The following is an 11,401-nucleotide window of genomic DNA, read 5'->3' as shown; positions in this document are numbered from 1 at the left end:
ATGCCATCCAGCCATCTCATTCTCTGTCGTCCCCTTCTCCTCCTGCCCCCAATCCCTCCCAGCATCAGAGTCTTTTCCAATGAGTCAACTCTTCACATGCGGCGGGCAAAGAACTGGAGTTTCAGCTTCAGCATCATTCCTTCCAAAGAACACCCAGGGCTGATCTCCTTTAGAATGGACTGGTTGGATCTCCTAGCAGTCCAAGGGACTTTCAAGAGTCTTCTCCAACACCACAGTTGAAAAACATCAATTCTTCGGCGCTCAGCCTTCTTCACAGTCCAACTCTCACATCCATACATGACCACTGGAAAAACCATAGCCTTGACTAGACAGACCTTTGTTGGCAAAGTAATGTCTCTGCTTTTGAATATGCTATCTAGGTTGGTCATAACTTTCCTTCCAAGGAATAAGCGTCTTTTAATTTCATGGCTGCAATCACCATCTGCAGATTTTGGAGCCCCCCACAATAAAGTCTGACACTGTTTCCACTGTTTCCCCATCTGTTTGCCATGAAGTGATGGGACCAGATGCCATGATCTTAGTTTTCTGAATGCTGAGCTTTAAGCCAACCTTTTCACTCTCCTCTTTCACCTTCATCAAGAGGCTTTTTAGTTCCTCTTCACTTTCTGCCATAAAGGTGGTATCATCTGCATATCTGAGGTTATTGATATTTCTCCTGGCAATTTTGATTCTAGATCGTGCTTCTTCCAGCCCAGCGTTTCTCATGATGTAGTCTGCATATAAGTTAAACAAGCAGGGTGACAATATACAGCCTTGACGTACTCCTTTTCCTATTTGGAACCAGTCTGTTGTTCCATGTCCAGTTCTAACTGTTGCTTCCTGACCTGCATACAGATTTCTCAAGAGGCAGGTCAGGTGGTCTACTGCTCTGCAAACACACGTAGCCTAAGCATTAGATCCAATTTATAACTTTCACTGTGGCAGGTCAGGGTAAAGCAAGTAAAGATTAAAGACAGGGCCATGATGAGCAAGACAGGAAGGTGGACTTCTGTGCTAGTCTACTGGTTAAGAACTCACCTGCCAACGCAGGGAATACGGACTTGATCCCTGGTCTGGGTATATTCCACACGTCACAGGGCAACTAAGCCCGTACTCCACAACTACTGAGCCCGCTGGCCTAAAGCTCATGCTCCACAGTCAGAAGTCCCTGCATGAGAAGCCCACGTACTGCAATGAGAGTAGCCCCCCCATCCCCCACCACCATCCCGCATTAGAGAAAACTAGCACACACAGCAAGGAAACCCAGCATAGCCAAATAAAATTAATAAATTAAAAAATATATATATTTCTTTTTTCTGTCTCTACACAAATGCATGTGTATGAGTATGCACACACGCACACTGATGGGTTGTTTTGCTGGAGATCCCAATATATCATGAAACTGAACACTTAAAATAGTGAGATGATAAAGTTTATGTTGTGTATTTCACTGCAAAAATTCCCTAAGAACTTCTTTGACACAAAGATGTAGGATAAGGACACTAGAAAAGTCAAGAAGAAAATCTAGAAAAATGTCAGTGGAAGCTGTGTATGATGCAAAAGGTTCAAAATTTTTTATTCATAAAAAATTCATACAAAACTGAATTTCAGTTTAGTTTCAACTTCAGTTCCCACTATAAATAACATTTTCTCAGTGATAGTGAGAACAACAAAACCACCCACATTTGCTTACAAACAATGCACCTCTAATACATAAGAGAGCCTTGCTTATTTTTATTTGATATCATTCCTTTGCACACATATAATAAAAAATATATTTATGAACTTAGTGAAAATTCATATAAGAATACCTGCAGGATTTCTTTTATATAAAATTCTAGAAAATGTAAACTACAATGTCTACCTGGAGATGGCAACTTGGGTAGGGTTGGTGCAAATGGAAACTCTGTAAGTAATGGACATGTTCATTATCACAACTTTGGTGATAGTCCCACTGTGTACACCTATGTGAAAATACAGTTTACAGTTTTAATAAATGAAATTGAGTATGCCAATACCTCAGGAAAGCTATTAATATATGTTCCATACAAAATCAGGATCTCTTGTTTCTCTAAATGTCATCATATCAGACAAACTTGTATCGACAATCAGCACCCTTCCTCATGTTTTAGGCAGGTCAATTCTGATTCCTTCTCAAGACAGAAGAAAATGCTGACAAATGCTTCAACGTGGGGACATTATTCTAAGCTAAATAAACCAGCTGCAAAGAGATGAAAAAAATGTATGATTACACTTATGCAAAGTATCCAGAATAATCAAATTTATCATAGACAAGAATGTAAAACAGAGGTAGACAGGTACGGTAGGGAGGGAGAAGAGAGAGATGTTGTTTAAGGGGTACAGAGTTTCATTTTTGCAAGATGAAAAAGAATTCTGGAAACTAGCTATTAATTTTTTTTTCTAGCTATTAATTTTTAAACACACTACACCGAACATTAAAAGGTAGAGGGTAAATTTTGTTACATATGAAAGTGAAAGTTGCTCAGTTGTGTCTGACTCTTCGCAGCCTCATGGACTATACAGTCCATGGAATTCTCCAGGCCGGAATGGGTAGCTTATCTCTTCTCCAGCAGATCCTTCTGACCCAGGAATCGAACCGGGGTCTCCTGCATTGCAGGTGGATTCTTTACCAACTGAGCTATCAGGGAAGCCCTAAAGTCGCTCAGTCATGACCAACTCTTTTGCGACCCCATGGACTATATAGTCCATAGAATTCTCCAGGCCAGAACACTGGAGTGAGTAGCTTTTCCCTTCTCCACTGGATTTTCTCAACCCAGGGACTGAACCCAGGTCTCCTGCATTGCAGACAGATTCTTTACCAGCTGATCCACCAGGGAAGCCCAAGAATACTGGAGTGGGTAGCCTATTCCTTCCCTAGCATAGCTTTCTAACCCAGGAATCAAATCGGGGTCTCCTGTATTACAGGTGGATTCTTTACCAGCTGAGCTACCAGGGAAGCCCAGCATTGTTAGATATATTTTACACCATCAAAAAAAGACATTCTCAGGGATAGATTAGAGCAACTTGCTAATCTTTCCCCATTTGCAATACTCCCTCTGGTGTGAACTTTTTGGTGCTGAATGAGGTCGAAGTTTCGGCAGAACATGTATCCACAACTGCTGCACTAAGGCCTTTCTCCACTGTGAAATCACTGACGTGTAACCGGGTCGCAGCTTAAGCTAAGAACTTACATTCACTGCAAAGGTTTGCCTCTGGTATGAACTCTTGATGTCTAAAGTGGGGAGCTGTACCAAAACAACTTCCATGTTTGCTGTACTCAGAAGTGAACATAGCCCAGCGTAACTCATAGGGGCTTCTCCAGCACCTATGAGTTAGGAGTCTGGAGTAGTACCTCATTTACTATAGCTTCTGTACTTATATGGTATTTTGTTTTTTAACTGAAGTATAGTTGATTTACAGTGTTTCGGGCATATATCAAAATGATTCAGTTTATATATAAAATTCTTTCCCAGATCCTTTTCCATTATAACTTATTACATGATATTGAATATAGTTTCCTGTGCTATACAGCAGGCCCCTTCATAAGGTCTCTACCACTGAACTCTGCTTCATGAGGTTGGATTGTATCTGAAGAGTTCCCCACATTCACAGCACTCATAGTGTCTTCAGTGTGAATCTTCTGGTGATGAACAAGGTGGGACTTCCTAATGAAGGCTTTGTGACATCTGCTGCACTCGTAAGGTCTTTCTCCAGTATGGATTTTCTGATGCTCAACAAGTATATGCTTGTGGCTAAAGGCTTTCCCACATTCTCTGCACTCATAAGGCCTCTCTCCAGTGTGATTTCTCCAGTGTTTAATGAGGTTGGAGTTGTACCGAAAGAATTTCCCACATTCACTGCACTCATAAGGCCTCTCTCCACTGTGGACTCTCTTATGTCTAATGAGTCTGCAGTGGTACCTAAAGGCCTTCCCACATTCACTGCACTCGTAAGGCCTTTCTCCGGTGTGATTTTGCCAATGTTTAATAAGTTTGGATTTGTACTTAAAGTATTCCCCACACAAGCTGCACTCATAAGGCCTTTCTACAGTATGGACTCTCTGATGTCTAATGAGGGTGGACGTGTACCTAAAAAATTTTCCACATTCACTGCACTCATAAGGCCTCTCTCCGGTATGAACTCTCTGGTGTTTAATGAGTGTGGAATTGTACCTAAAGAATTTCCCACATTCATTACACTTATAAGGCTTTTCTGCAGTATGAACTCTCTGGTGTCTAATGAATGTGGAGCTGTATCTGAAAAACTTCCCACATTCAATGCACTTATAAGGAGTTTCTCCAGTGTGAACTCTCCCATGTCTTATCAGTCTATAGTTATACCTAAAGAATTTTCCACATTCTCTGCACTCAAAAGGCCTTTCTCCATTGTGCTTTCTCTGATGTTTCATGAAGTTGGCATTGTACTTGAAGAATTCCCCACATTTGCTGCACTCATAAGGCCTTAATCCAGTGTGAACTCGCTGATGACTAACGAGCGTGGAGTTGTACCTAAAACATTTCCCACATTCACCACACCGAAAAGGCCTTTCTCCAGTGTGGATTCTCTGGTGCTGAACAAGGTGAAATTTTCTAATGAAGGCCATCCCGCATATGCTGCACTCATGAGGCCTTACTCCAGTGTGGATTTTTTGGTGCTCAACAAGTATCTGTTTTCGGCTGAAGGCTTTCCCACACTGAGTGCACCTGTAACCACTTTGTTCATGACCAAAGGCCTCCTGGCACTCAGTGTCCCCATGTGGCTGCCCCACACCACGAGGGGCCAACTGCTGCAGAAGGCCTGTGCTGTCCAGGAAGGGCTTCCCATCTCTGCTGCAGGTCAAGGTCCTCTCTCCTGTGTGAACACTGCTGTTGGTCACAAATGAAGGCTGCCCCTCAGCCCTTCGGCAAAGTTTGTCTCTAATCTCCTTCTGGTGCTGGAAAAGGTCTGCTCCACAAATGTACAGTCCTTCATCAGGGTACATTCTGTCATGCTCAGGCAGGGGTAAAAGGTCTCTGGAGAGTGGGTCACACATGTCACTGGACTGGGCCTTCCTGGAGGATGGATCTGGCTTTGCAGTCCTGACCTCTGACGTCTCTATAGAAACACCTTGCTCAGAAGAGGCCTCCTCACCCTGGGCTCCATGACAACAACCTGTAACCAGATAGATGCTGGTAAAGTGCATGTTGACTTTGATGGAAAGGACAGCCCCATCAAAAATATGTGTGTCACACACACCCAAGATCAGAGCCAGAGAGAAGAAGATCTGCTGTGCAGAGATGGACCTGGGGAGCTCCCACAGTCCTGTCAACAGGTAAAGACTGAAGGAAGAGTTACTCTTTCAGTCCATTCGGGATGCTATGATAAAATTATAAGCTGACTGGCTTGTAATGAACAGAAGTTTATTTCTCACATTTCTAGAGGATGGAACCCAGAGCCCATATGCATTTTTCTAGGTCACAGACTTCTCATTGCGTCCTCACACATGGTGGAAGGAGCCTGGAAGCTCTGTGCAGTCTCCTCCTTTTTTCTCTTTTAATCTTTTGGGCTGAGCTGCATATCATGTGGGAGCTTAGTTCCTTCAACAGGAATCTAACTCAGGCACTCTGCATAGGAAATGCAAAGTCTTAACCATTGGACCACCAGGGAAGTCTCAGTGGGGTCCCCTTTCAAAAGGGCATTAACCTCATTCTTAAAGGCTCTGCCTTCATGACCTAATCACCCCAAAGACCCCATCTCCTAATACTGTCACCTTGGGCATGAAGTTTCCAACATATGGAATGTGTGGAGACACAAACATTCAGACCAGAGCAGGCCTCCAAATCAGTCCTCTGCAAAGGGCCTCCACCACACCCATGGCTATGGGTGACAGGTGAGCCCTATGACAAAGATGGTGCCCAGACCTTGAAACATCAGATACAAAGGAGATGCTAAAGTTCTAGACTGTTTAAGGATCTATACATGCAGACCTCAGGACATCTTGTATATAAAGCAGTGATATGGAACATGTGACAAGTGAGGGTCACAAAGGTGTGGCTGGAGGCTGACAGAAGAAATAAAAATTGAGAAGAAAAGGAAGAAATGAGGTACGGCCAGTGGTCATAGCATCAATCCATGGTGAACACAGAACAAGTCCCCAGTTCTGACATGGCACCATTTCCCAGGACTGCACACTGAGCTCGGGTAATTCTGAGTGTCTTCTGCCACAGATGCAGTAAGACCACACTATCAGGCACCCAGGGTCCTCCCTCCTGCACCAGGTGAGCACCGATGTGGCATCAGGAAGACGCCAGTCCTACAGGAAAGACAGAAAGAGGAGGGGCCAGCACACGTCCAGAAATTCAACACAGGGCATCTGACATGCCAAAATTCTAACAGCTTCATAGGAGAGACTGCAGAAGCAGTAATGGTTCCAGAATTCGTATCTTGGTTGGTGCCTGAAAGAAATGTCAGCAAGAGGAGGGGAAAGCCTGGGGCAACAAGAGTCCAAGCATCTAGTCTGATCACCTACCAGGGACAAGCCAGGTCAGAGGGGGTCTCAGATAAAATTTAGATTTCTGACTCTGAGCCCTGTAGTGCAAGTTCTCAGAATGGGAGAGACAGGGCTCTGCGGGAGAACAGTGACACCGCACACGTGGTCCAGCCCCAGCACCAACAGCACACATACCAGGAAACCAGGAAAGGAAGCTCTCAATGTGGGGAGCACAGAGCTGCCCCTGGGAAAAGGGGTAGAACAGAGTGCAGCCCAGAACACTGGGTGAGTGTGCAGAGCTTACCCAGGGAGGTCACGAGTGCCAAGTTCTCTGTCATCACAGCATGGTACAAGTGTCTCTGAGTTTCATCAAGGAGGCCCCACTCCTCCTGGGAGAAATATACAGCCACGTCCTCGAAGACCACACAGTCCTGCCAAAATCAAAAGTGTCTGGTTCATGAACAGCTTCCTGTTTTAACTTAGTTTTGTGGATTCTGTATTTATCTATTTGCCATCCATTAATTACAGGGCTAAACTTAAGGCCAAATTTGTTCACATCTCCCTTGCTTCCAGACTTCATACTCTGAACCAACTCCTGAACTAACTCTCACTCACCAGATCAGTATCGCCCCTGCCCTAAATCAGTCCAGAGCCAGGTACCAGACAGCTAGAGACAGCTCCTGTACTCCAGGTACACAGAATTATCCAAACTATTCATCCCTAAGCCTTCTGTCCAACCCTCCCCACATTTCTCCTGAAAATCCAAAAAAGGCTCTGACCACTGGTTTCCTCAAGCTGGTGCTTGCACCTGCTAACCAAGTATGGTGATTCCCCACATGACCCTGGGTTACACAGTGTGCCTCCTTTCGGGAAATGTAAGCAATGAAACTTGCTTGAAATGTCATTGGCCTCTCTGTGTCACCACTCATCACCACTCACTCACTTCTACAAGTTAATATCCTCTGGGTACAACCACTGATGCACATCCCTCTCCAGGACCTTCACCCTCCCCCTACGCATCTGTCCCCACTCAGCCTCCTCCCACATGTCCCACCCTCAAGATACGTCCTAAGGGCATCAGTGCCTGCTCTCTCCTCATGACCATGGATCCCTGTGTCCAGTACACAGCAGAAAACAAACCACCATGTAGGCTGTGGACTGCCATGCATGGCCCTACCCCTCTCCTGCTGGACAATTTCCCTGGGATCCATCTCCCAGATGCTGACCCTCAAACAAACTCAGATTTGTCCTTGTCTTTATAAGCCCAGTGCCAAGGTTCAGGGCCAACTGTTTACTTTCCTCCTCACTGCATCTCACTTGTAGGACTGCACCTTCCTGACAACTCTAACCCCTCCATGGTGACAGCACCACACCCACCCTACCACAGACACCACAGGCACTTCCTTCACCTCCTACAGGGCGCTCTGCACATGGAGTCCAGGCAGTGAATGGCAAATGCATCCAACATTTAACGCAGCCAGTCCTGCCCCTGAACCCCAAAGTCCTCTAAGGCCAGGGCCCACCCCAAGCCCTGGAGGCACACCCCAGAAGCTCTCCCCACAGGGCCCTGTTTTTTGCTTCCTCTCTAGCCATCCCACCTACATGAGACCTCATGTCCCCTTAGCTCTTTCCCTCTTCTGCACTGCAAGGACTGTCCCACAAGCAGTCAACACCTTTCTCTCTCTTCATGTGAAGCCCAGGCACACAGACCTCTCCAGTCACATTCCCACTGCACCCTAGGTCTAGAGACTCTCTCAGCTAATTCCTTTTCCATCCTCAACATCCATCTCCTGTCTGCACTGGCCTGAAGACTTTCTTACACCTACACCCTGCTGTCACACAGACACTTTGCTTCCTCATCTGTCTTGGTGATGCCCATCACCACCAACCAGGTATCCAACCCAGAGACCTACTACTCAGGCCCTTCATCCTCACTCCTTGTCCTCTAATGGCATCCCCAACACCAACTAGAAATGATACCGCCTAAATATTACCTGCAGCTTAATCCAACCCAAGGATCCGATGCCATGGCTGTCTCCACCTTGGATCCTTCCTGTGAAACCCAGACTCTGTGTAAAAGTGATTCCCTGGGGTCTCTCCCCCAGATGCTGACCCTCAGACAAACTCAGATTTGTCCTTGTCTTTATAAGCTCAGTGCCAGGGCTCAGGGCCAACTGTTCACGCTCCTCCTCACTGCATCTCACTTGTGGGATTGCACCTTCCTGACAACTCTGGGATACCTCCCCTTGGGAATCTCTGGAACATCTGTGACATGGACAAAAACTAACTCTTCTTATTCCATTTGGAAATTCTCCCTACAACTAGAGCTGCTTCCTCATTTTAGCTGATGAGGTATCCATCCTTCCTAATGAAGCCAGAAACCTGGGGTCTTTCCTGATTCTTCCTATCAGCCTACCTCCTTGAGTACCTCATTCTCCATTACATAAAATATGGACAACACATCATTGTAAACCACCTAAATATATAATATTTAAAATACATGATAAATATAAAATTTAAAATATAAAATATGATAAAATATATTCAATTTAAAATATAAACAACATTAAAAAAAAAAAAAAAGGGCAGTTCTATCCCTACCTTCACAGCCACCACTCAGGTGTAGCCCCCACAAACAAGCACATGGATGATTGCAGAAATTCCCCTCATATCTCCCAGCCTTCATGCATACCTAGTCTGTCTTCTACTCTGCAGTCACAGGGAGCCTATTAAAATCTGAGACATGGCACCTTCCTGGTCTGCTTCAAACCTTCCCTACCTGCCCTCAACCTGAGGGTTAGAGAACCAGGACCTCAGGCTATCAGTCAAGGCCTGATACCTGTGCACCCCTGTCCCAGCACCCCATTCTCACAGATATGACAGAACCAACAGTTCCCTGCATATTCCACCTCAGTATCATGAGCAACTGTCTGGACATTTTAAATCCTGTGGCCAGGGCTCCCTGCTACACCTTCCCCCATCAGCTGTCAGCAATGAAACTGCTGACAAATATATAACACAGGACTAAATATAGGATCCTGGGCATGGTGAGAGCACATGGTCTACAGATGCAAGACAGAAAATAGGGATAGAAGTCTTGCGACACTGCCATTCCTCAAGGGCATATATATCAGGATGATAAAACTATCAGATTGATAATTACGACTCACCTGTACAGGACTCATGAGCATCTCTACCACTGCCATGGGGCCCTGGGGGAAGAAAGACTTCATGAGACGTGGACAACAGTGCTAGAATCCTACAGCAGAGTTGGACCTCCAGCTCTCCCTGGCCCTGGTGTAACAGGACCTCTGCCTGTCAGTCTAAGCTCAGGCTTCCCTGATAGCTCAGTTGGTACAGAATCCGCCTATAACACAGAAGACCCTAGTTTGATTCCTGGGTTGGGAAGATCCCCTGGAGAAGGGAAAGGGTACCCACTCCAGTATCCTGGCCTGGAGAATTCCACAGACTGTATAGTCCATGGGGTCGCGAAGAGTCGGACATGACTGAGCATGTCAGCAAACAGTACTGCCTCTTACCAGGTGTCCCTGGAGAAGGACTGAGCCTCCCTGAACTTCAGGCAAAAGAAAATTCTACTGAAGATAAGAATTATTCCAACCTCAGAAGACTCATATTGGTATCTAATGTTAGGAGGACATACCATGTATCAGCTATGACTGTCCATAAGAACAATAGTTTTATATGTATTTTCAGGCAATTGAAGTGGTATAGTTTTGAAATTTGGGGTCTTCACATTTTTTTAGGATCTCAGAAGATGTCATACATAAAACTTTACCTTGTAAGCAAATATATAGAGGTAAAGCAATGACAAGCCAATTACAAAGTGTTCACAAAGATTTAACTGAGTGAACAGGTTCATTTCTAATTGCCTGTGTGTGTATTTAGAGGAATATTGATTAACTCTTGGTTAATTTTCATACATTCTTAAGTTAATGAGTCATTGGGAGGGGCTGAGCAGGCAGGTCAGCTACTAGTCCATTCAGCAAGCAGGCCTACTCAGTAAATAATCCTCAAAAGGGAGCTTGCTGGGAGCCCTTGACTGAAGCAGAGTCTCATCCCTCCTGCCCTGAGGGGTGAGGTGAGGGGTGAGGTGGGTCTAGGACCCACTGGCCCCACCAGCCTGGTTGATCTTTCCCTCCTTCCATCGGGGAGGCAGTGAGGGTCGGCAGAGCCTGCCAGTGGAGAATCCACTCCAGCACCCACAGCAGGCCCCACAGACGTGAAGCTCTTTACCCTGAAGACACAGGCCAGAATCCCTCCTCAGACAGGTATGCTCTTTCCTGGAAGTAGCATGAGGGATGCCGGCACCCAGCATTCACGTCCTGCCCTCCTACTCTGAGCCCTCCCCTCCCTCACCACAGGGCCCATTTCAGGCAACAAGCTTATGACCCCCTCCTCAATCTGATTCCCACGCCATGCTGGGCCAGTCCACATCCTCCTGGCCACACAAGGAGCATCAGAAAGTCCTGTAGACTCTACTGAAGAAACCTACCCAGAGTCTTATCCCATCTCCAATGTCCCGCTACCTCCCTGGCCCAGCCTCTCCCAAAATTCTCCTGGGGTCTATAGCACCTCCCACTCTTCCTGCCTCCATTCGCATTCTTTTCTCCCAACTTCTAACTCTAGACACGGTTCTCCCAGTCCCGCCTCCTTCACAACAACCTTCCATGGCTCGCACCTGCTCAGGCTGCCATTTCAAGTGAGGCACTCCGTTCCCTTCTGTCCCAGAAAAAAGTGACCCCAAGTTTCCCCAAGGCTGCCGACTAGGGGAGGACCTGCAAGCCCTGCACCGTCGCCCAAGAGGGAACTCTCTCCCTCAGCCCAGTCCACTAGCTGAAGGGCGACCCCTCACAAGGGCGACCCCTCACAAGGCCGCCCTCAGTTCTGGAC

At 46.1% G+C, this 11,401-nt stretch overlaps 1 protein-coding gene across 1 annotated transcript in view; it reads right to left on the bottom strand.

The window, feature by feature from the left end:
- Window positions 1-3,042: 3,042 nt before the first annotated feature.
- LOC105001429 (zinc finger protein 548-like) overlaps window positions 3,043-11,401 on the bottom strand; it is an 8,685-nt gene continuing 326 nt past the window's right edge. The window contains exons 2-4 of the mRNA XM_010857687.1: window positions 9,661-9,705; window positions 6,795-6,921; window positions 3,043-5,172 (exon numbers count right to left, since the gene is read on the bottom strand). Coding sequence (XP_010855989.1) covers window positions 3,545-5,172; window positions 6,795-6,921; window positions 9,661-9,696 — 1,791 coding nt within the window. The 5' untranslated portion in view covers window positions 9,697-9,705 and the 3' untranslated portion in view covers window positions 3,043-3,544. The remainder of the gene's footprint in view (window positions 5,173-6,794; window positions 6,922-9,660; window positions 9,706-11,401) is intronic.

The sequence above is a fragment of the Bison bison genome, unplaced genomic scaffold (genome assembly GCF_000754665.1).
Source record: "Bison bison bison isolate TAMUID 2011002044 unplaced genomic scaffold, Bison_UMD1.0 scf7180017864383, whole genome shotgun sequence".
In the NCBI taxonomy this organism is placed as follows: domain Eukaryota; kingdom Metazoa; phylum Chordata; class Mammalia; order Artiodactyla; family Bovidae; genus Bison; species Bison bison.
The sequence above is the reverse complement of the archived record's forward strand: the minus strand, read 5'-3'. Positions and strand labels throughout refer to the sequence as shown.